Source organism: Scyliorhinus canicula, chromosome 2, assembly GCF_902713615.1.
Source record: "Scyliorhinus canicula chromosome 2, sScyCan1.1, whole genome shotgun sequence".
Lineage (NCBI taxonomy): Eukaryota > Metazoa > Chordata > Chondrichthyes > Carcharhiniformes > Scyliorhinidae > Scyliorhinus > Scyliorhinus canicula.
The window spans coordinates 108,027,963-108,053,386 of record NC_052147.1 but is presented as its reverse complement, the minus strand read 5'-3'; the positions used below and the strand labels follow the sequence as shown (position 1 = coordinate 108,053,386).

General features: G+C 46.8%; 1 protein-coding gene across 2 annotated transcripts in view; it reads left to right on the top strand.

Annotated features, from left to right (window-relative positions):
- The window catches only part of LOC119956958 (peroxisomal N(1)-acetyl-spermine/spermidine oxidase-like), a 66,826-nt gene that overhangs the window by 20,363 nt on the left and 21,039 nt on the right, over window positions 1-25,424 (top strand). Inside the window, exons 2-4 of one of the 2 annotated variants that reach the window (XM_038784543.1) lie at window positions 14,392-14,480; window positions 16,947-17,113; window positions 22,545-23,007. In XM_038784543.1, coding sequence (XP_038640471.1) covers window positions 14,392-14,480; window positions 16,947-17,113; window positions 22,545-23,007 — 719 coding nt within the window. The remainder of the gene's footprint in view (window positions 1-14,391; window positions 14,481-16,946; window positions 17,114-22,544; window positions 23,008-25,424) is intronic. The other variant, XM_038784544.1, reaches the window with a different exon arrangement.

Sequence of the window (25,424 nt, the reverse complement as noted above, 5' to 3'; positions counted from 1 at the left end):
GTATCAATACAGGAACATTCAGTCTCAGGTCAGAGATAACCAGCAACTCAGGCTTGTCCTCGTCTCTCACGGTTAAATATTAGTTATGGTGGCAATGATGTCATCAGACTGCTGATGTGTTGGGTATGCTGGGTCTGTGAGGACTGTGTTTACCATAGCAGTGAGAGAGACAGGCTTCCAACACTTGAAGAAATGCAACTCTATTTTATTGAACTCTTGACTATTAAACATACTTTAACTGTGAGTTGTCACTATGCTGAGTTGACTGGAGACCTGAGGCTAACCTGACCAGACTATCTTACTACCACATAGTGGATGTTCCAGTTGTTGCTCCCAGGCTCTGATTGTCTCAGAGGCTGCATCCCATGAGAGCAGGAAAACTAGTGCCCTCTGGTTTTATAGTGGTCGTGTCCTGTCTGGTGATTGGTTGCTGTGTTCTGTGTGTTCATTGGTCATCCTGTGTGTCGATCAATGTCTGTCTGTGCACCATCATATACTTGTGTGTATATTATGACATCTCCCCCCTTTTAAAAAATGTGTATATGTCAATAAATAATGAGTAAGTGTATGAGCTTGACTATGTACAATGTATGTGAGTGTATTTACATGAGTAGGAGCCTGACTATATTCAAAATACGTGAGCGTATTTACATGGGAAGGTGTCTAGTGCAGATAGAGTGCAGACAACAAATTAGGAAGAAACAATATGTACAGATGAGTAAACGAAGCTCAAGGAAATGAAACATTCAGTCTATAAATTCAGTCTCTGTGGCGGGCGACGAATTCTGGTTGACCGTAAGGGTGGCACACCACTCGTCGTCCGGACCAATGCTCATCATTGGGAGTGGTTTAGCCTTTTTTGCACAAAGCATCGTATGATTGGTGATGATGCCCACCCGGAATGGGGATGTGAGATCCTCGGTGTCGGGATCTGGAACCATGTCGGAGTCGGAGTCTGCAATGGGTTGCTGCACTGACCGGATGTTCCTGTGCTGGTGCTGGGATCGATGCGTGGTGGGCAGTTGAACAGATCTGCATAGGGCTGCGTAGTGGCCAAGCTTGCCACACTGGAGACAGCGTCGAGATTTCGCGGGACATTGCCGCTTTAAGTGGGCGGAGCAACAGTTGTTGCACGTCATGGCACCAACGTCAGGACGCTCCGTGCGCCACTGCGCATGCGCGCTGTGGTCGAACGATGTGCACACCTGCGCAGTTCGGTCCTCGGCCTCGCCGTCCCCTCGGTCATTGCGCGCACGCGCAGGAGCCCGGGAAAAGTGCGCAAAATGGCTGCCCTCATCCAGACTCAGGCCCTGGAGCTTTTTTACGGCCTGCACCCGCTCTGCATCATGCCACCTTGATATGGGAGTACCGGTTATTAGCGTGCTCATGTAGGACGCAGGTCTCGATGGCGATGGTGAAGATGAGCTGCTTTACTTTAAGGAGCTGCTGGTGAAGGGGATCGGAGTGGTCCTGGAAAACGATCTGGTCGCGGATCATGGAGTCGGAAGTGGAACCGTAGTTGCAGGATTGCGCGAGGATACGGAGGTAGGTTAGGAAGGACTGAGAAGGTTCATCCTTACCCTGAAGCCTCTGTTGGAACACATAGCTTTCAAAGCTCTTGTTGACTTCGATGTCACAGTGGCTGTCGAACTTCAGCAGGGCTGTTTTGAACTTTGTCTTGTCCTCACCTTCAGCAAAGGTGAGGGAGTTAAAAATGTGGATAGCGTGGTCCCCGACTGTAGAAAGGAAGAGAGCAATCTTTCTGGCATCCGATGCGGCTTCGAGGTCAGTGGCTTCAAGGTACAGCTGAAACTTCTGCTTAAAAATCTTCCAGTTCACATTGAGGTTGCCGGCGATGCGGAGCGTCGGGGGAAGGCAGATGGTGTCCATGTTACCGGATGGCTGATCACTGGTCAAAGGCAGACTATCTAAAGGTAGGTCCATTAAACTCTAACATGACTCACTGGTACCATGATGTGTTGGGTAAGCTGGGTCTGCGAGGACTGCGTTTACTGCAGCAGTGAGAGAGACAGGCTTCCAACACTTGAAGAAATGCAACTCTATTTTATTGAACTCCTAACTATCATACATACTTTAACTGTGGGTTGACACTATGCTGAGTTGACTGGAGACCTGAGGCTAAGCTGACCAGACTATCTTACTACAACATGGTGTATTTTCTAGTTGTTGTTCACGGGCTCTGACTGTCTCAGAGGCTGGATCCCAAGAGAGCGGGAAAACTAGTGCCCTCTGGCTTTATAGTGGCCGTGTCCTGTCTGGTGATTGGCTGCTGTGTTCTGTGTGTTCATTGGTCATCCTGTGTGTCAATCAATGTCTGTCTGTGCACCATCATATACTTGTATGTATATTATGACAATTGCGACTGTTGAATTTTCATTAGGTCCCCATCTTACAGCCTTGACTCAATGATCATTTTGTGTCTGTTAAAATCTGGACCGCTGGGTTGGGTTGGGGTTGGGTTTTCAATCTGGATACTTTGACACTTTTCAGCCCATTGGTGGGAGTTAAAATTGAGTCCGGTGTTAGTCAGGAAACTCTTTAATGTACTGATTTTACCAGTTTGTTTCACTGTGATCATTTGGTGACATGTTTTGTTTGGTGTACTGGTTTAATTTTTTCCAACCTGTTTACTCAAAGTTATTTTAGCATTTCTTCACTCTTTCTTGGGTTGTGGGCGCTGCTGGCAAGGCCAGATTTTATTGCCCGGAGGTCTTCAACATCGACTCTAGACCCCATCCACGTTCATGGCACCTAGTAAAATATGGGCAGGGAAACCTCCTGCTTATTATCACGTACTGTCCCCACTCAATTGTTGAATCAGTACTCCTGCATGCTGAACACCACTTGGAGGAAGCGCTGAGGGTGGCAAGGGTGTAGGATATACTCTGGATGGGGGACTTCAATGTCCATCACCAAAATTGGCTCAGTAGTACTACCCAAGCTGGCTGGGTCCTAAAGGATATAGCTGCTAGACTGGAACTGCGGCAGTTGTTGAGGGAACCAATAAGAGGGAAAGACAATAAGTAGGAGTGACCACCGCACAGTCCTTGTGGAGACAAAGTCCCGTCATCGTACTGAGGATACCCTCCATCGTGTTATAGGGCGCTGCCACCATGCTAAATGGATAGACTTTGAACAGACCTAGCAACTCAAGACTGGTCATCCATGAGGAACTGTGGCCCATCGGCAGCAGCAGAATTGTGGTCAACCACAATCTGTAACCTCATGGGCACATCCCCCACTCTTCCATTACCATGTAGCCAGGGGGTCAACCCTGGTTCAATGAAAAGTGCAGGACAGCATGCCAGGAACAGCATCAGGCATACCGAAAAATGAGGTGTCAACCTGGTGAAGCCACAACATAGGACTACTTGTGTGCCAAACACCATAAGCAGCAAGTAATAGACAGAGCTAATGTAGCCATCTGGGACGGCCACATCCAGAATACAAGATGGATGATCGCAATGACTGTAGGGAAATATGGACAAAGTTAAGAAAGCAAGCAGGCACAGGGCCTGCATGCATATTGGAGAAGGCAGCTCCCAGACGAGACTGAAACTATAGGTCAATTAACATATTGATGGCCCATCTCTGGGAACAAAGGAAAGACACTCAAGAAACCGATACAGCTCCAGACATCCCGGCACCAGTTCCTCGAACCGAAAGCGTAAACAAAGCAAGGCCAACAGCCACCAGCTTTCAGGGCACCAACCCCTTTATTGGTCAAGATCAATACGAATGATCAAGCTGCGGCCCAATTAATTGGGGCCAAGTTCAAGGCTCGCCCAAAAGCCCGCGAAGCCCTTTCGGATATAAGAAGAAGCCCCCGAGAGAGAATCACTCTCTTGGAATTGGCTCTCAAAGTGGAGAGACCCTTCCACCTGCTGCACCAGAAGCAAGTAAGTCCAAGGTCAATGCCCGCTACCAAACGGACGACCTGAGCTCTTCTCCTGTACTACTTCGAACCCAACGACATCAGATCTGAACAACGGCCATTGTTCCTCTGACTGAGTGGGCACCCGAAGTTAAGTATAGGCGTTAGTGTCAGATATAGTTTAGTTTGTTGTATTTTATGCATGAGTAGATATTACTGTGTGTAAATAAATAGTATTGACTTTGAACAAACTAACTGGTATATTGGTTCTTTGATCAGTATTCGGGTTTGAACCTTGTGGCGGTATCGAAAGATACCTGGCGACTCTGGAGCAAACATAATTAGGATTAAGGAAGGCGACCATATTGACTGCCATATTTATTACCAAATAAATATAGCAACATTTACTGGTGACTCCATCGGGACTCGACCTAGAAGTGGCCTAGTCACTCCGAGAGAATCCAAATTTGAATCCAATTGGAAAAAGAAAAACCACAAGCCTAAGACCAATACTGATCAAATCCACCAAAATTCAGAAGTGTGTTATTTGCATGCGTACTAACAGTGATATAGGTAAACCTGAGATATTTTGTTGCGTAAAACTGTCGGGAGTTTTGTAGGTCAGAAATTAGCGTAAGCCGTACCCGTGTTTACATCACCACTTTATCATCCCCTGTTCCAAGTTCGGTAGAGACCCAAGAGATAGCGAGAAAAATGGCAATGAAGGCAATGGAACGCCTTATGAACCCCCAGGAATTCGAGGTCGCAGTGACCAGTAGAGTAGGACAGTGTCGCGTATGGGAAGAGGAAATCAGAAAGTACCTCAAAGGGAAAGGATGGCCCCTTTGGAGCGAATTCTGCGCGAATGATGAAACAGGTCCCGGAAGTATAGGGCATACTTGGTGGGAGAACCTGTCAGAGATCCATAAGAAGAGCTTAGGGAAAGCTCGCAAGCCGATGGCAATCGTGTCCTGCTTGGCACAATTACGAGGCACAGAGGAGGTCGTTAGGATGCTCCGTAGAGAGATTGAGGAGAGAGACAAGAATAGTCAAGGAAACGTGAGTGAGTATGAGAAAGAAAACAGGGAACTGAGAGAGCAGTTAGCGGCGAGGGACAAAGAGGTGGCTGATGCCAAGCGGGCACACCAATCTTGTCTCGCCCATTTAAGCAGTTTTCAGTCCCAATACGACAAAGCCTACCAAGACATGCAATGCGTGGTCTTGGTAAGACAGGAAACAGAACGACAAGTTGAGCAGTTACAAAAACAGTGTAACGATTTAAAAGCAGCCCTACGAGCACTACACACTTCCACGACGGAACAAAGGCAGAGCTCGGTAGATCATGCAAAGTGCCGGAAGCAAATTGCAGAACTGTAATCTCTGCTTTCTGTTCAGAATGGGTTCCAGAGCACGTTTGGACCCCAATTAGACCAAAGAAATGGCCACAATTGGCAGGAGTTAAATGAGACTGCCCATAGATATGTACATGGAACATGTACACAGGACAAACCCCAGAAACGAAAAGCACCCCAACCCCGACTGCACAGGCAGAATACACCCCTATGAACCCTGTAACCACACAGCGCAGGGCCACAACAGACAGAGACCCAGATTTCCTATACACCACCCCATTAACCGTCATTCAATTATGGGATGCGTGCGATAAGATTACACCATTCCTACTCACATTGGATCCCCACCAGTTCTTTGTAAGAGTAAAACAGCAGGCAACCATGTACAGCCTGGATGAAAAAGAGCAAGTGAAGCTCACAGTTTTAAGCCTCGACCCCTCAGTTGCGGCAGCCCTTCCCGACCCACAAAATGTAGGAGGAGGCACACTCCAAGAAATGCACACAGCGATCCTAGACGCGATCGGCTATAACAAAGGAGACCCCGTAGAAGGCCGAAACAAGTGTAGACAAAAGAAGACAGAGCACCCCACAGCGTTTGCTGGACGCTTATGGATACATTTTACTGCGGTGTTTGGAGAATTAGCCTGCCCATTTGTCCCCAGTTAATATGGCCAAATGGACCCACATCCTAGTCTCTCATGCGACAGAGGCAGGACAAAGAGTTTGAGCAAATTACGACCCCTCAGCCGAGGCCCACAACGTGAAATGGGTTTTGAAAAGATTGTCCTGTGCTTGGGAGTAGTCCATCCAAGGTAAATCAGCGTATGGTAAAGCAGAGGAAGAGCAGGCAGACATGCATCCAGTTAGAACACACCAGAACCCCGCATGGGGAAATGAGGGAAGGAACAGCCCACAGCAGACCAATACCCAGAAGTGTTATAATTGCGGCCAATTAGGACACTTCGCACGAGAGTGCAATGCACCCCAGAAGCAGCAGAGAAACCAGCAGACAGGCACCCTGAATAGGAATAGTGCAAAGCCAATTCACAGTGTTAGCGCCATTTCTGATACCCCTGATATGAACGGCACCGATTGACGGTGTTCAGACTCCCCGACTTGGGTCTGCGACACCCTTTAGGACAAGTCCGGGAGATCGGTAGTGGCAGGCACAGTCCGGGGACACCCCGTGGAATTTCTTTGGGACACAGGAGGGCCCTGTACCACGATAAATTCCTCCACAATGTTTCAGCGAGACACATGGCCCACCACAGACGCCATTACTCTCAGCGGTTTCACAGGACACTTACAGCAGGGACACATCACAGACCCTGTAGCCATTCAGATAGGGAACATTAAAACTAAACAATCTTGTCGATCTACCCCAGACAGCCGAACACATTTTAGGTATCGATTTTATAAGCTCCCACAATCTATCATTCGATCTGGTAAATAAATGTGTGTGGAAAATGGCAAAGGCAGCATGAGCCCCCGCCACGCTTACAGTTGGAGACTATGAAAATAGGATTAGCACAGTAGGAGACTTCTGGTTCGACCCTCGAGCCATTAGTCAGGACAAACAAGTTAGGGAAGTCCTGCAGTGACACAGAGCAGCATTTACACAGCACAAACACGACTGTGGCAAGATCGCTGGCTTGGTGAATATTACAGGTCCCGACCCCACACCCCAAAAGCAGTACGGTTTTCCCCAAGAAGCAGAGGAAGAGATCTCAAAAGTTATACAGAGTCTGCTTGATCAAGGAGTACTCCATTCAGTAGCCTCCACGAACAATGCTCCAATTTGGCCCGTCAGGAAACCCAATGGATCATAGCGACTGACCATCGATTATTGGGCACAAACAAAGTAACCCCAGTAGCAACCCCCACCGTAGCCACGAGTCCCGAGACCATGCTCAAACAGGGACTACAGTCAAAACATTTTTCGGTTTTGGACATTAGCAAAGGCTTTTGGTCCCTTCCATTGGATAAAGCGCGCCAATATAAATTTGCATTCACATTCCAGGGACAGCAATATACGTGGACGTGCCTTCCACAAGGCTTCCACCACTCCCCCTCCATTTTCCACCGACAGCTGGCAAATGGTTTAGCAAAATTTTCCCGACCCGATTGTCTGGTCCAATATGTAGATGACTTGCTTCTGCAGACAGACACTAAGAAAGAGGACATTTTGCTTCTCGATGAACTATTAGGACTCCTACAACAAATTGACTGTAAAGTGAACCACAAGAAGGCCCAGACTTTACAGGAAAAGGTGATTTACTTAGGAACAGTGATCATGCCTGGTAATCTCGAGATCGAGCAGAAAAGAATCGAGTCGATCGTCAAATTACCCCTGCCCCATAATGTCACGGCCATCTGGGTATTTCTAGGACAGGTTGGCTACTGTAGAAACCACATCGACGGTTTCGCCAGAAAGGCAGCGCCCCTATCCGACCTTCTCAAGAAGCAAGCACCTTGGGAATGGCTTCCACAGCACACGGATGCCGTGGATGCATTAAAAAGAGCCCTCAGCACAGCCCCGGCTTTACAGATCCCAAATCCACTCTCCCCATATGCAATTGAAGTTGCAAGCACCGACCAAACCCTTTCGGCCGTGCTCCTCCAAGAACAACATGATCGTTTAGGCCCCGTGGCATACGCCTCACGTGTATTAGATCCAGTCGAGCAAGGATTTTTTGCCTGTGAAAGGTACCTGCTCGCAGTTTTTTGGGCAGTACAATACTTCGCCTACATTACTGGACTCAACCCCATCATCATTTTAACTGAACACACCCCAACACAACTCCTACTTGATGGTAGACTTAAGGATGGCACAGTCAGCCAAATCCGCGCAGCCTGATGGACCCTTCTCTCACAGGGATGGGACATTATGGTAAAGAGGACAAAGACCCACACTTTCCTCGCTGATAATTTACACTGTGCAGGCACCCCACATGAGTGTGAAATAATATCCACTAGACACAATAGTCAGCTACCCAGAAAGCAGGTACCCCAGAGATCCCAGCCCACAGACACATGCGCACCCCTTAGAATCTATGTGGATGGCTCCTCTACAGTTTTAAACGGCAAAAGGATTACCAGTTTCAGTATTTATGTGGAGGACGGGCAGGGATGCGCCCCAGAAGAGATTTTGTTAAAATTGCCAGGACACCTAGGCTCGCAGGCAGAAGAACTGGCAGCCATAGCATACATTGTAGAACACCCCAACTCATTCCCGACCCCAGCCGACATATATTCTGACAGTCTATATGTCTGTAATAGTTTAACAGAATTCCTACCCCTGTGGGAATCTGGACGATTCATTTCCGCAGATGGAAAACCCCTCCCCTCAGCCCCATTACTCCAGCATATTCTATAGACAGCCAAAGATCGGTAATATGGGATTATTAAAGTTCGTAGCCACCATCGTTCTCCTCCCCCCCCCCCCCCCCCCCCCCCCCCACCCCGGCAACATTAAGGCAGACACACTAACAAAGGCAGGTTCCAGACACGGTCACTTTTGGAACCCCCCCCCCCCACCCCCCCACCGAGAGCGCCCCAGTACAAGCGGTTCAGGTCTCACAGACCAACATTCAGGATTTAGAAAAGGCCAAAACAGAAGACACACAGCTCAGGGGAGTTTTAAAAGGCAACTTCCCAGCCCCCTACGATAAATATAAAAATGCGTTAACCACACATGACGGTGTGATTTTTAAAGACGGAATTTATATAGTCCCCAGCCAGGACAGGAATCAGATTATTTGCCAATTCCATGACAACCATGGATATCAAGGCATAGAAGCCACCCTAGTCCACCTCAGACCTCTCTGCTGGTGACCTGATTTAAAGACTAATGTGACACATTACATTGAGAATTGCTTGATCTGTGCCCAGAACAATCTGGACAGATACGCAAAGAAAGGTCAGCTAAGTCACATCCGCCCCATGAATGGCTCTTGGAAGAACTTACAAATTGATTATATAGGACCCCTACCCCCCCCCTGCAGGAACGGTTTTAAGTATGTCTTGGTGGTCATCGACACCTTCACAAAATGGGTGGAAGCGTTTCCATCCAGAACAAACACAGCCAGAAAGACAGCTAAAATCCTCACTCAGCACATCTTTACAAATGGGACTTCCACGCAGTACAGAGTCCGATCAAGGCTCCCATTTGCAGGACGAGTGATGAAAAACGTCCTTACAATTTTCGGCATAAAACAAAATGTCCACATCGCATACCACCCCCAGTCAAGCGGCATAGTAGAAAGAATGAACAGAACTTTAAAAGCGACCCTCAGAAAAATGGTGCAACAGCACAACAGCACCTTGGACACAGTTCTCCCATTTGCATTAATGTTTATACGAAACACAGTATCCATGTCCATAGGATACACCCCCCACACCCTCATGACCGAACGCCCCATGAAAGGGACAGATTATTTATTCGGACTGGATTTGGCCAGCCCCGCGGTCACTGCCCTCACCCATGAGAAAGCAGTTCAACAGATTATAGAAACTGTAAAGGCAGCCCAGCTTGCAGCAGGCGTTAAGCTTGGGACACGCAAGAAGCAAAGAAAAGTTTGCTTTGATAAGACAGTACACATCACAGAATTTGTAGTAGGGCAGCAAGTCATACTAGCCCTAAACAACCCCAGTTCATTCCTTTCCCCCAAATTTGCAGGCCCGTACTCCATTTCTGATAAAGTCAGCCCCTTGGTGGGAGTCAGACTCTATGTCATCACCTTCTCCTGATTGCCATACTCTTGACTGGAGTAGTCGTGCCAAAGCTGCATGGGGCGAATTGAGGTCCATCTCATCATTCCGGATGAGCCTGTGCGAATTGTCTCGGTGCCAGTATTTAGTATCTAGGTTGGAGCTGCCAGGGGCTAATTCATAATCGTCGGGCGGTGGGTCTGGATCAGGGGCTTTAATATACGTCATTTCAAAGGGGTCGCTGGAATCCTGTTCGGAGTCGCTGGGAGTGGGGCCTGGTGCGGGGGTTAATCATAGCGTGGTGTGCTGAGGCTGTCGCTATCGCTATCTCTATCGCTATCATTGTCGCTGTCGCTGTCGGTTGGAGGAAGGGAGAGGCAGAGTCCCTCTGGGGGTGGAGTCGAAGGCGTGTCTGAGGATGGGCTGGACAGGTTGGGGGAGGGTAGGAAAAGGTTGTTCGTTTGCGGGGCGTGTTAATCAGCTGCTGCGAGCAAGATGTGGTGTAAATGGTTGTTCTGCGAGCCATAAGCCTTAAGCTGGTTTATGTGGAACCACGCAGACTTGCCATTGGGATAGGTTCTTTGATCAGTATTCGGGTTTGAACCTTGTGGCGGTATCGAAAGATACCTGGCGACTCTGGAGCAAACATAATTAGGATTAAGGAAGGCGATCATATTGACTACCATATTTATTACCAAATAAATATAGCAACACTAAGTGATTCTATAACCAATGGATCAAATCTACGCTCTGCAGTCCTGCCACATCCAGCTGTGGATGGTGCTGGACAATTAAACAACTCACTGGAGGAGGAGGTTCCAGAAATATCCCCATCAACAATGATGGAGGAGCCCAGCACAACTGTGCAAAATAAGGCAGAAGCATTTGCAACAGTGCCAAAGGTGCCAAGTGGATGATCCATCTCAGCCTCCTCTGAGGTCCCCAGTTTCACAGATGTCAGTTTTCAGCCAATTCAATACACCCAGCATTATATCAAGAAATGGTGGAAAGGCACTGATATTTCAAAGGCTATGGGCCCTGACAATATTCCAGCAATAGTCCTGAAGACTAGTGCTCCGGAACTTGCCGCGTTCCTAGCCAAGCTGTTCTAGTACAGCTACAAAACTGGCATTCCACCCTGAAATGTGGAAAATTGCCCAGGTATATCATGTACACACGAATCAGGATAAGTCCAACCAATTACCGCCCCATCAGCCTATGCTCGATCATCAGCAAAATGATGGAAGATGTCATCAACAGTGCTATCAGGCGGCACTTACTCAGCAATATTCTGCTCATGGACACACAGTTTAGGTTCCACCAGGGTCACTCAGTGTCTGACCTCATTACAGTCTTGTGATGTGAGGTGAGGTGAGAGTGACTGCCCTTGGCATTAAGGCACAATTTGATCTAATATGGCATCACGGAGACCAAGTAAAACTAGAGACAATTGGAAGTAGGGGGAAAAGTCTCCACTGGTTAGAGTCATACCTGGCATAAAGGACATAAAGGAAGATGGCCGCAGTGGTTGGAGGTCAATCATCTCAGTTCCAGGACATCACTGCAGGAGTTCCTCAGGGTAGTGTCTAAGACCCAACCATCATCAGCTGCTTCAACAATGACCTCCCTTCCATCATAAGGACAGAAGTGGGGATGTTTGCGGATGGCTGCACAATGTTGAGCACCACTCACGACTCCTCAGATAATGAAGCAGTTTATGTCCAAATGCATTAAGACCTGGGCAATATCCAGGCTTGGACTGACAAGCGGCAAGTAACATTTGCACCACACAAGTGCTAGGGAATGGAAATCTCCAACAAGAGAGGACCTAACCATCGTCCCTTGCCATTACCATCACTGAATCCCTCACAATCAACATCCTGGGGGTTACCATTGACCTGAAGCTGAACTGGACTAGACATATAAATACTGAGGTTACCAGAGCAGGTCAAAGGCTAGGATATTGTGGTGAGTAACTCCTAACCCCACAAAACCTGTCTACCTATCTTCTACAAGGAACAAGTCAGAAGTGTGATGGAATACTCTCCACTTGCCTGGATGGGTGCAGTTCCAACAACACGCCATCCAGGACAAAGCAGCCCACCTGATTAATCCCCCTTCCACAAACATTCCAACCCTCCACCACTGATGAACAGTTGCAGCCGTGTGTACCATCTACAAGTTGCACTGCAGAACTCACCAAGTTCTGGTCACCAAGTTAGGCTGCACCGTTTAAACCCACAATCACTACCATCTAGAAGAACAAGAGCATCAGTTACCTCAGAACACCACCACCTGGAGGTTCCCCCCAAGTCACTCACCACCCTGACCTGGAAATATATCACCATGGCTTCACTGTCACTGGGTCAAAATCCTGGAATTCCCTCCCTAATAACACAGTGGGTGCACGTACACCTGAGAGACTTCTGCAGTTCAAAAAGGCAGCTCTTCACCACCTTATGAAGGGAAACTGGATATGGCAATAAATGCTGGCCTAACCAGTGTCACTCACACCCTACAAAATGATTTTTTTTTAAAATCCCTAATTGTCCTTGAGAAGGTGATGGTGAGCCACTTTCTTGAATCACTGCAGTACATTTGGTATAGGTACATCCACAGTGCTGTTGGGAAAGGAGTTCTAGGATTTTGTATCAACGACATTGAAAGAATGGCAATTCGCTTTCTGTGAGTATGGTATGAGGCTTGGGAGGATATTGCAGATGATGGTGCTCCTATGTGTCTGCAGCCCTTATACCTCTCAGTGCTGGAGGTAGCAGGTTTGGAAAGTTCTGACGAATGAGCCTTGGTGACCTGTTGCTGTGCATCTTGTAGATGGTACACACTGCTGCTACTGTGCATTCGTGGTAAACAGACGAATGTTGGTGATTGGGGTGCTGATAAAGTGGGTTTCTTTATCGAGGATGGTGCTGACCTCCTTGAGTGTTGTTGGAATGACGGTCACCCAGGCAAATGGAGAGTATTCCGTCACACTCCTGACTTGTGCCTTGTAGCTGGTGGATAGGTTCTGGGGAATCAGGTGTTGAGTTACTGCCTTAGAATTCCCAACTTCTGACTTTAATAATATTAATATTAATAATCACTTATTGTCACAAGTAGGCTTCAATGAAGTTACTGTGAAAAGCCCCTAGTCGCCACATTCCGGCACCTGTTCGGGGAGGCTGGTACAGGAATTGAACCCGTGCTGCTGGCCTCTTTCTGCATTACAAGGCAGCTGTTTAGCCCACTGTGCTAAACCAGCCCCTCACCACAATATTTATATGGATGGTCCAATTTGGTTTCCGGTCGGCCTCCCCAGCAAGAGGTCACACTGGCGACGATTCATGCTTCTTTTTAAAAACGTGAACATGGCAGAAGGGCTTCTGCGAGGAGCCGAGGAGGTGACAGTTGTAGGTTCACTAGGATATTATGATGGATGAGAAGGCAGAGTTAGGAAGAGAAACTTGAGCGGTTTGGATTGTTTTATCAAAGCTGCAAAGAGTGAGTGCATGGGAGAATGAGTGAGTATAATAATAATAATCTTTATTGTCACGAGTAGGCTTACATTAACACTGCAATTGAGTTACTGTGAAAAGCCCCTAATCGCCACATTCCGGCGCCTGTTCGGGCTCACAGAAGGAGAATTCAGAATGTCCAAACCACCTAACAGGACATCTTTCGGGATTTTTGGCAGGAAACCGGAGCACTCGGAGGAAACCCACGCAGACGCGGGGAGAATGTGCAGACTCCGCCCAAACAGTGACCCAAGCAGGGATTCGAACTGGGGACTCTGGCACTGTGAAGCCAGAGTGCTAACCACTGCCCATTATATGTGTGTGTGTGTGTGTGTGTGAGAGAGAGAGAGAGGGAGAGAGGGAGAGAGAGAGAGAGAGAGAGACAAAGCCCTGAGAATGGGAGTGAACCAGACATACACATAGACACACACACACATACACACTGCTGAGTGAGGGGACACATATACAAATTCCCTTCCCCACCCCAAACATCTATCCACACACTGCTTTTTAAATGAAAAGACAAAAATGGTTAGCTCTCTTCTTTGGCACTTTCTAATGATCGTTTTTTTAAATCAATTATTCATTTTTAAAATGATCAATTTATTGTTTTGACATTGTTGCTTATGTTTTCTTCATACCTTAACTTTTTTCCTGAAATTTCTATTTAATATTATGCCAAACCAGCTCTCAGAGAGCTGCTGCTAGGTGTCTTGCTGAAGAGGAATGAGAGGTTTAAAACAGTCTGGACTATTTTTTGGAGGGCTGGAAAAAGGGGGTTATTTTTGCTCCAGTAAAAATAAGGAGCGCTGGAAACACTCAGCATGTCTGGAAGCATGAGAGAACCAGATGTTAGCGACCCTTCGTCAGAACTGGTGCCGTTAAGGGACCTGAAATGCTGACTCTGTTTCTTTCTCCATAGATGCTGCCTGGTCTGCTGAGTATTACCTGCATTTTATATTTTGGATTTCCATCATCTGCAGCACTTTGTCCTCCTATTATAGGCTCCATGTAAGTGTGATTAGTTTCAATTTAAAATGAGAATATATTAAAGGCGTATTTTTTTCTGTTAGCCAAAGCCCATCTGCATGGTTAGAAATAGCACATGATTGAGAGGGGCCAGACTGGTGCTAACTTTACTGGAAGCTTTTGCCATTTTTAAACTCGGAGGTGAAGCCAGGTTAACAAGCAGCAACTCGTACTTGAAAATTTATTTGGGTTATTTGATTATTGTCTGCTTCTGAAAGATTCCGGTCATGGTTTACCAGCCGCATACCACCGGAATCAGGACAGGTGTGGCAGGTAGATCTGGAAGAGGCCTCTCCCGGGATTCCTGAAGGTCGTTAAGCATTGCGAGATTTGACGAGATCTCGCGAGACATCGGGATCTGGATCATGCCCACAATGGGCAAAACCCAGACTCACATACTTAAAAGAGCTTAAAAGCCCACTTAGTTACACTGCCGCCAAATCTAACCAGCACCTGGCATCTATTGGCCTTGCCAAGGTTCTCCAGCCGGCATTTGGGGGGTCTTCCAGCCGATTGTAGGCCCCCGGGTAGTCGGCCTCTAGCTGGAGTGTTTCACGACAGCATCGGAGGCCACTCCTGGCCCCCTATTGGGGGGTGGGGGGGGGGGGGCTAGTAGCAGTGTTCCGTAAATCTCGGCTGCCGGGCCTTGACACTGGCGTCAAGGCGGCGCGCCGAGAATGACGCGGCCGCTGGCGCCTAATGACGTCAGCCACACATGCGCAGGTTGGCCGGCTCCAACCCGTGCATGCGCGGTTCCCGTCTTCCCCTCTGCTACCCAGCAAGACGTGGCGGCTTGATCTTGCGGGGCGGCGGAGGGGAAAGAGTGCGCCCCTTGGAGACGCCGGCCCGACAATCGGTGGGCACCGATCGCGGGCCAGCCCCTGCCGAGCACGGCCGTGGTGCTCGATCCCCTCTCCACCCCCCACAGGCTCCAAACTCACCTTTTACACCATGTTCACGCCGTCAGTGACCAGGTGTGGTTGCTGCCAGCGTGAACAGGTCGGGAACGGCAGGCTGCTCGACCCATCCGGGCCGGACAATCGCGGGTCACCGTGAAAAACAGCCACCTGCGATTCTCCGAGCGGCGTGTCGCAAAACGTGACACGCCATTTTAGGGGGGATGGGAGAATCGCGGGGGTGCCAGAGCGGCCCTCCCGCAATTCTCCCACCCAGCGTGGGAGTGGAGAATCGCGCCCATAAAGTGGTACGGGAGTAGAGGGACCTGAGTGTATATGTGTATAGATAATTGAAGGCGACAGGAGAGGTGGAGAGAGCAGTTAATAAAGCAAATAGTATTCTGGACTTTATTGTACGGGGCATAGAGTCTAAGAAGGTGGAGGTTAACCTGAATCTATACAAGGCATTAGTTAGACCTCAGCTGGAGCACTGTGTATAGATCTGGGCACCACACTATAGGAAGATGTGATTCTAGGGATGAGAAGCTTCAGTTATGAGGATAGATTGGAGAGATTGGAACTGTTCTCCTTGGAGAGAAGAAGGCTAGAGAGGAGATCGGATAGAAATACTCAGAATCATGAGGGAGGCTGGGCACAGTAGATCAGGAGAAACTGTTCCTGCTCGCAAGAAGGTCGAGATCAAGAGAGAAGAGATTTAAAGTGAGTTGCAAAAGAAGCAAACTTGATATGAGAACAAACTTTTTCACACATCTTGTGGTTCAGGTCTGGAATGCACTGCCTGGAAGTGTGGTGGAGGCAGCTTCAATCGAGACATTCAAGGGGGCATTAGATGATTATTTGAGTAGATACAATGCGCAGGGGCCCAGAAAAAAGCTGGGGAAATGGCACTAAGTCATGACGCTTGTTTGAAGAGTTGGTGCAGGCACAATGGGCCAATTGGCCTCCTTCTGCACCATAACAATTCTGTGATTCCCTGAGCAGTTAAAAAAATGCAAATTGTAAAAAAAATTAGAAAGAGTTTTAGTGGAATGTCTTTAATCAATTTACCTCAGTTGATAAAATAAGGCTGCAACTCAAAGAACCAATAGAATCTATTACAAGTGAGTTTTAAGTACGGCACTATTTATTTATCTCTCCAATCAGTCTTCCAGCTGTCATTTGGAGATTTTGGAGCTGTCTTTTGAGAAATTGTAACTTAGGGTTGCCAACTGTATTTAAATGGGTTCCTGGAAGTTTCATCCCATGGACATGATTATCCCCACCCTCCAGCTTCTTGTCAGCCAACGCAACCATCCCTGTTACGCACTGCTTTCCTAAGCCAATTGGAAAGCAAGAAAACTCATTACGCAAGTGGGTGATGCTTAGCTATCAGTCAAACTGCAGCCCCCGCCTCCCCCACCCCACCATGCACAAGGACTGATTTTAAACGGGGAAGTTTATCACAGTAACACAAGGCTGTTGCAGTTCCTTTTTTGCATTCTGATGTTGCAGAAAATGAGTATTATATTTGCTTGTGTTTTTTGTTTTGAAGGATGAACTCCAAGAATTCACTGAAGAGAAGTCCAAAGGTGGTCATTGTCGGAGCTGGGATAGCTGGAGTGGCAGCTGCTGGCAAACTGTTGAAGCAAGGTTTCACTGACGTACAGATTATTGAGGCATCAAGTCAACCTGGAGGACGCATCAGAAACTGCCCATTTGGTATGCCTAATGAAACAAAGAATATGTAGGAATTTAGAAATTAATTAGACCGTAAGACGTAGGAGCAGAAGTAGGCTATTCGGCCCATGGAGTCTGCTCCACTATTCAATGAGGTCATGACCAATTTGATATGATAATCCTCAACTCCACTTTATCCCCACAACCTTTGATTCTCCTACTATGAATCGTGAACGTACTTAATGATCCAGCCTCTACATTTCTCTATGGTAAAGCATTCTACAGATTCACTATCCTTGATTGATTTAGCACTTTTTTAAAAACTTACTGCACAACTAGGATAAGGTAAAATTCACCAGTCAGTCCCAGATAACCATAGACTGCTTGACTGGTGGTATTTTAATTTTAATTAATTTTTAAATTTATTTTAACCTGAGGATCACCACCCTCTGGGAGAGGGGCACGGTTGAGAAGGCAGGGCCTTCATGAATAATCTCAGCCAGTATAGGAATTGAACCTGCCCTGCTGGCCTTGTTCTGCTTCACAAACCAGCTGTATAGCCCACTGAGCTAAAATGGCCCCTGGTTGATCAGTAAGGAATATGTTTACCTATTGCGTCCTGTTATTAAATGAGTGTAGATTTTTCATATAGATTTATTAGATATAATGTTCACAAAGCAACGTAGACATTAGAAATTCCAAATATACAAGTGTATAATCTTTTAATTTTAAATGTAAAAGAATGTCATAACAGAAATTCCATTAGCTCTCTAATGTACTCATAATCAGTATACTGAATGTGGTCACATTTACCAATATTCAAGTGATGTCTTTCCTGACTTCATTTGACAGATTACCTCCGGAGAACAGAAAGGGCTGACTCACGGTCCAAAAATAAGGCCAAAGAGAATTAGATACTTGTGTTACCGGAAGCCATTTCTGACACTTGAACCCAAAGACTCAGACCCAAGGTTTACCAATTCTTTATGTTTAATAAGGACACGGGGCGTCCGCACTGAGTAAAAATAAGAACAAAGTTTTATTTACAAACGTGATATGTACGCTTCCCGGTAGACTACTACCGGATTCCTTTCTGGTCAGTGTTTTGTTATGCTCTTGACGTAGCATAAGCTGCTTCCTTGATGTGCACTCTGACAAAGGAAGGTTCAGACTTGGAGATAGCTTTAACACATTTATTAAACTGTTAACAATTCTCCTACTTGGATTTGACTCTCCTGTTAATCCTGCTATAGCTACTCAGGCTGATGAACCAGTCTGCTACAATCCCCGTGGTGGGTGTGATGTGTTTCAAATCAACCCTGTGTACACACTGACTGTCTCCACTGGAAATAGGAAGATCATGAGTGCTGTCTTTTTATATGGGTTGGTGTAATGCCCCCCTGTGGTAGTGTCACCTCTGTGTGTATCGTGAATGCCCATTGGTCGTTTCCTATCTTACTGACCTATTGGTTGAATGTCTGTGTGTCATGTCTCTGGTGCTCCCTCTAGTGTCTAGATAGTCTATGTGTATTTACATTAACACCTTGTGTATTTACAGTGATGCATATCACCACATCACCCTTTTTTTCGTGTTACATATTTTCTGTACACTGTTAAAGAAAATTGAACAAAAACAGGTAGATAGGTGATGCTCTGTACAAGTTATGATAACAGTGATCATTAAACACTAAGTCCAAATCATATTCATGAGTCCAAAATTCATTAATTATTATGGTCGAAAGTCTTTCTTGTTGGGTTGGTGAGGTGGTGATGTTGATGGTGGCATTGTATTGTAAATGCCATCCTTGTCCCTGTGCGTGAGGAACCAAGAAGTGGTCAAATCACTTTGTTGTCCGATTTGGAGTCTTTTTTTCTTCCGATGCTTGTGATAGCAACGTTTGATGGCATCTGTCCTGAAAGCCAGGTTGCCTGTTGGTAGTGTAGCAAACGTTAATTGGGAAGTTGCATCGTCCTGCCACGGTATGTCATTGTACTGAGCTGAGCAGTAACAGTGCAGAGTTGTACCATGTCGTACAAGTTGTTGTGCCATAGCTGTTGTCTTTGTCGTGCTTGCTGTCGACGTTGTTGCCTTTGGTATGCTTCTCGTTATTGTCGTTGATATGGTTTTCATAGGTTGTGCTGTTGTGTTAGATGGTTCTGTTGTTGTGTTCGCTGCGCTCAAGAACCACACTCTGTGGATAATACGAGTCCTTCACACAGTTACTCGTGTCAGTGTGCTTTGTGGCATCTGCTGTTTTCTTGAGCGTGCCGTCACTGAGTTTGCGGTGCTCCCCGTCTGGAGTCATGTCCGGCTTACTTGAATCAGCTTCGGCTTGTTGATTCTCCCCATCTTGAGTCTGGTCTGTTTCACCTGAGTCAGTTTTGGCTTGTCGATACTCCCCGTTCGTAGTCATTTCAGGTTCACTTGAGTCAGCTGAGGTTTCTTGATGCTCCACGTCTGGAGTCAAATATTCAGGAATACATTGCTTGTGGAGAGGCTCGAGCGAATGAGGTTTGAAGTAACGTGGTGTCACTGGAGTCACCAATAGTCTTGCTGTGGTTGTCGAGTGCCTCTGTACATTCTAGCTGAGGTCTGCAACATTGCACATCTTGTATGGAAGTGGGATGCCGTCGTCACTTGTCTCAGTAGCCTCAGTAGCTTCTTGTTGTTCACCTGAGCTGGGTAGACTGTCAGAGTCTTCTTCTTGTGGCTCAAACAATCTGGGTGGACTGTCATAGTCACTTTGTTGTTCACTGGAGCGTGGTAGACTGTCATAGCCTTCTTGCTGTGCACTTGAGCATGGCAGACTGTCATAGTCTTTCTGTTGTTCACTTGAGCATGGCAGACCTGCATCGTCTGCTGCTGGTTGCTCAGAGGAGGTTGCTTGACCCTCATGGTCTTGGTCATGCAAGGACTGCGCTTTGGTGTCTTGCGTTGCTCCTGTCATGAAGGCTGTCCATGAGCTCGCTGTGGAGGCTTGTGTCACTCGAGTCACTTTTTGTGTAGAGACATGCAGTTGTCTCGCTGTGGAATCTTTCATGGCTTTCTGTGTAGAGGCTGGGACCCTTTGTGGTGCGTGGACCACTCTCTGTGTGGAGTCGGACCCTTTGCGGTGCGTGGACCACTCTCTTTGTGGCAGCAGGCCGCTCTCTGTGGGCTTGTTCCACTCTCTGTCTCTTGGTGTCAGGCCGCAGCATAATCCTGCACTCACGAGTTGGGATGTCATAGATGCTGGGCTGAAGATTCTCAAATCCGAAGAACACATGCGCATCTGTGTCAGATTCTTCACTGTAGAGCACATCTCGTTGCGGTTCGGATTTGGTACTGGGGTCGCCATCTCCAATGATGAAATCTTCGTCTGAGTCACAGTCTTCTAGGACAATATCATCATTTTTTGTGTCGGAGCTGGCATTGGGCTCATGATGTCCAAAGAAGAAATCAAGGTCGGAGTCGGAGTCGTAGTCTTCAAGGACTGTATCATCTCTTAGGGCGGTGCTAACTGCTTGTTGCAGGGTTCTGCAGAGGTTACTTTCAGCTGCTGGTTGAAGTTCAGGCATTGTGCTGCCGCTCCAGGTGAAAAAATCGGGTTTAACGGCTATAAAGATTTTTTTCTTATTTTGGGACATTTCCCCTTTAAGTGGGTGTGGTCAGGGGCCTCTGATGTAATGAAGCGTGTGATGTAGGGCGTGGGAAGCGATTGCGCATGCGCAGATCGTTGCTCCTTTGCTTTGCGCATTTCTCTCAACTGCGCATGTGCGGTGCCTTTTCCAAGATGGCCGCCGATCAAAATTGTCGCTCGTTGCTCAGGGACCTCGGCTTCGTGGTGAGTATTGGCAACTCTCTTACCGTTTTCTGTTGGTTTTTTAGTGTTTTCCTTGCAGTATTGTTCGAATTTGTCCAGGACTGCCTGGAACTCGCTCCTGTTCTGCCCTTTGGAGAACTTGAATATTTTGAAGATTTCTCTGCTCTGGCACCGGCGATGGTGAGCAGAAGCTCTGGCTTTTCAGCATCAGCCACGTTTTGTAGGTCGGCTGCTACCAGGAAGATCTCAATCCTTTGTCTGAATGCACGCCAGTTTGCACTGAGATTGCGGTGGCACTTGAGCTGCTGTGGAACCGGAATCTCGATCATCGTGCCTGGGTGTTGTTGCTGGTTGTCATTGTTTGCTGAGTTGGAGCTATATGGATTTAACAGTCACTCACTGGTACCATGTCTTGTTGTGCTATTGACGTAGCATAAGCTGCTTCCTTGATGTGCACTCTGACAAAGGAAGGTTCAGATGTGGAGATAGCTTCAACACATTTATTAAACTATAAACAATTCTCCTACTTGGATTCAACTCTGCTGTTCATCCTTCTATAGCTACTCAGACTATCTAACCAGTCTGCTGCAATCCACGTGGTGGGTGTGATCTTCAATCACCCCTGTGTCTGTACTCACTGAATGTCTCCACTGGAAAGAGGAAGATCATGTGTGCTGTGTCCTTTATATATGGGTTGGTGTAGTGCCCCCCTGTGGTAGTGTCACCTCTGTGTGTATCGTGAATGCCCATTGGTCGTGTCCTATCTTACTGACCTATTGGTTGAATGTCTGTGTGTCATGTCTCTGGTGCTCCCTCTAGTGTCTAGCTAGTCTACGTGTATTTACATTAACCCCTTGTGTATTTACAGTGATGCATATCACCACAGTCGGTGCCTTACTGGCCAACCTTGTGTACACTGGGTAATTGGGCTATCCCGCCCTTATTGGGGAGGCTCGTACCCCACAAGCAGCAAGGGGTAGACAAGCATTCCTGCACCTTAGGTCAGGTGCAGGATATTGCATTATGAATTCTAGTGAATTGAAAGACGTTCTCCTCTGAGGGCAAAGTAACAGTATTCATCATGCTCAAAATTTAAGAAAGAATTTTGCACACGCATTTATATTCCATCTTGAATATTGAAGTATCTCACTCATGTAAGATAAAAGCAAATTACTGCGGATGCTGGAATCTGAAACCAAAAAGAAAATGCTGGAAAATCTCAGCAGGTCTGGCAGCATCTGTAGGGAGAGAAAAGAGCTAACGTTTCGAGTCCAGATGACCATTTGTCAAAGCTCTTTTTGGTTCCACTCATGTAAGATATGGGCCAGTTGGATGGAACATCAATGAGAAGGTCTAAGTTAGTAGCATGTGCACAAATTCCAGTTGCACAGACTCAAAGTGTTGTTTTAATGATGCTTTTGGAGTTGAAATGAAAGAATAGAGAACCAAATCAGATGGGTGATATGGTGAAAATCTCAACTTGGGTGTTGTGTTTATTTGTGGAAAATAATCACATCTAATGGCTGTTCTCCAATATGTATATTTTTAATTTATAAAATTAACCTCTGAAAATTGTTGACGATTGATATTCCCTTCAATGATTTTTTCAAAGAAACAGCTTGGTGCAGTGCTTACTTCTGTAATTGAAGTTTATATCTCAATGTACTTAGGCAAATCGGTGGTTCCTGAAGGGGCGCAGTACATTCACGGGGCTAGTATGAAGAATCCCATTTTTCAACTGGCTAAAGAGTATGACCTTCTGCAGCAAGTGTACAATAAGTCAGAGACTGAATGGTCAGTGTTCACCAATACACAGAAACAGCTCGATCTTAACTTCACTGAGGAAATGAGTAATCTCGCCAGCAGCATTCTGAGGCGTGCTCATCTTCTCGCTCAAGAGAGAGGCTACACACAAGCTAAAAGCATTGCTGACGTCTACTTAGAGGAAGTAAAATTGTTACTCGCACAATGGAGTGGTGACCATGTTGACCTGAGGAGACAGAAGTTGGGGGTGCTGAGTATGTCAATGAAGTGGCAGTGTATCCATCTTGCGACAAATCGGCTGGCAGATGTGTCCGTACATGAATATGAAGAGTATAAGAACATCGAAGGAGATGACCGAAATTCTCCAGGGTAAGAAAAGCACATCTGACACTCATTGCTGACCGCCATGACACTCTACATAATGTTCATAGGCTTTAGTATTTTAGCCATTCCCATGTTTATGATACTGGATTTGCGATCCAGAGGTCAAAATTTAACTTGGGTCATGATTCGTGTGAAATATTTTTAAAATGTGGGGCAGAATTGTAAGGGTCCCTGCAGGTGGATTTGCAGATGGGAGGGCCTGTAAAAATCCCTCGGGTAGCCTTCTCCCTGCTCTCCCACCTGCCCCCCCGAGCTGTCCTCAATTTTACTAGGGGATGCCCCAATTTTACCAGGGAGGCCCCTACCCTCGTCCCAATTGAGGCTCTTATGTGGCCAATTATTGACCACTTAAAGGCTGATCCCGCTTGTGCAAAATTTCGAGTCCAGTGAGGGAAGTTGAGGGATGGATGGGAAACCTGGCACGTCACTCTGCTTAGGCTAGGGCAGGATTAGCGGTCCTTTTCCATATCAGGTAACCAAGGTTTACCCCCTCCACTCTTAGAAACATAGAAAATAGATGCAGGAGTAGGCCATTCGACCCGTCGAGCCTGCAACAACATTCAATATGATCATGGCTGATCATGCAAATGCAGTATCCTACTCCCGCTTTCCCTCCATAACCCCTTGATCCCTTTAGCCGCAAGGGCCACATCCTCTTGAATATATCCAACGAGCTGGCCCCAACAGCTTTCTGTGGTAGAGAATTCTACAAGTTCACAACTCTCTGAGAGAAGAAGTTCTTCCTCATCTCAATCCTGAATAGCTTACCTCTTATTCTTAGGCTGTGACACCTAGTTCAGGAGATCCCCAATATCGGGAACATTCTTCCCGCATCTAGCCTGTCCAGTCCCATCGGGATTTTATATGTGCCTATGAGATCCCCTCTCATTCTCCTAAACTTCAGTGAGTTCAAGCCCAGTCAAGCCTGTCAGTCCTGACATCCTGGGAATTAGTCTGGTGAACCTTCGCTGGACACTCTCAATAGCAAGAATGCCCTTCCTGAAACTAGGAGACCAAACTGCACACAATATTCAAGGTGTGGGCCCACCAAGGCTCTGTATAACTGCAGCAAGACATCGCTACTCCTATACACAAATCCTCTCGCTATGAAGGCCGGCATGCCATTCGCTTTCCTCGCCGCCTGCTGTATCTGCATGCCAACCTTCAGCAACTGTTCCACCATGACACTCGGGTCTTGTTACACTTCCCCTTTTCCTAAACTGCCACCATTCAGATAATAATCTGCCTTCCTGTTTTTGCCACCAAAGTGGATAAACTCACATTTACCCCATTATATTGCATTTGCCAAGTATTTTCCCACTCAGCCAGCCTGCCCAAGTCACCCTGCAGCTTCTTTGCTTCCTCCTCACAGCACACACTGCCATCCAGTTTAGTGTCGTCTGCAAATTTGGAGATATTGCGTGCAATTCCTTCGTCCAAATCGTTAATGTATATTGTGAACAGCTGGGGTCCCAGCACTGAACCCTGCAGTACCCCACTAGTCACTGCCTGCCACTCTGAAAACGACCTGTTTATTCCCACTCTCTGCTTCCTGTCTGCAAACCAGTTCTCTATCCACATCAGTACATCACCCCCAATACTGTGAGCTTTAATTGTGCTCACCAGTCTCTTGTGTGGGACCTTGTCAAAAGCCTTTTGAAAGTCCAGATACACAACATCCATTGGTTCACCCTTTCCACTCTACTGGTCACATCCTCAAAAAATCCAGAAGACTTGTCAAGCATGACTTCACTTTAGTGAATCCATGCTGACTTAGATTGATTTTGTCCCCACTTTCCAAATGCTCAGTTATTTCATCCCAAATAATTGTTCCACATTTTCCCCACCACCGATGTCAGGCTGACAGGTCTATAATTCTCTGTTTTCTCTCTCGACTTCCTTCTTAAAAAGTGGGGTTACATTAGCTACCCTCCAATCCATTAGAACTCTTCCAAAGTCTCTTAAATGCTGGGAAATGATCCCAAATTTCACTCCGTAATAATAATAATAATCTTTATTAGTGTCGCAAGTAGGCTTACATCAACACTGAAATGACGCCACAAGTATTCTGCAGTGCTCTGCAGTGTTTTAATCTCATCAACTTCCCCAATACAATTTCCTGACCAATGAGAATTTAGTTCATCCTTCATGCTGGACCCTCTATCCTGTAGTATTTCCGGAAGGTTATTTGTATCCTCCTTATTTAGAAGAGCAAGTGCAGTGGATGCACCACAATCTGCAAGTTCCCTTGCAAGCTACACACCTTGCTGACTTGAAACTGTATCGCCATTTCTTCGCTATAGCTGGATCAAAGTCCTAGAACAACCCCCTAACAGCACTGAGTGTACCGACATCACAAGGACTGCAGAATTTCAAGAATGTGGCTTACCAGCTCCTTCGCA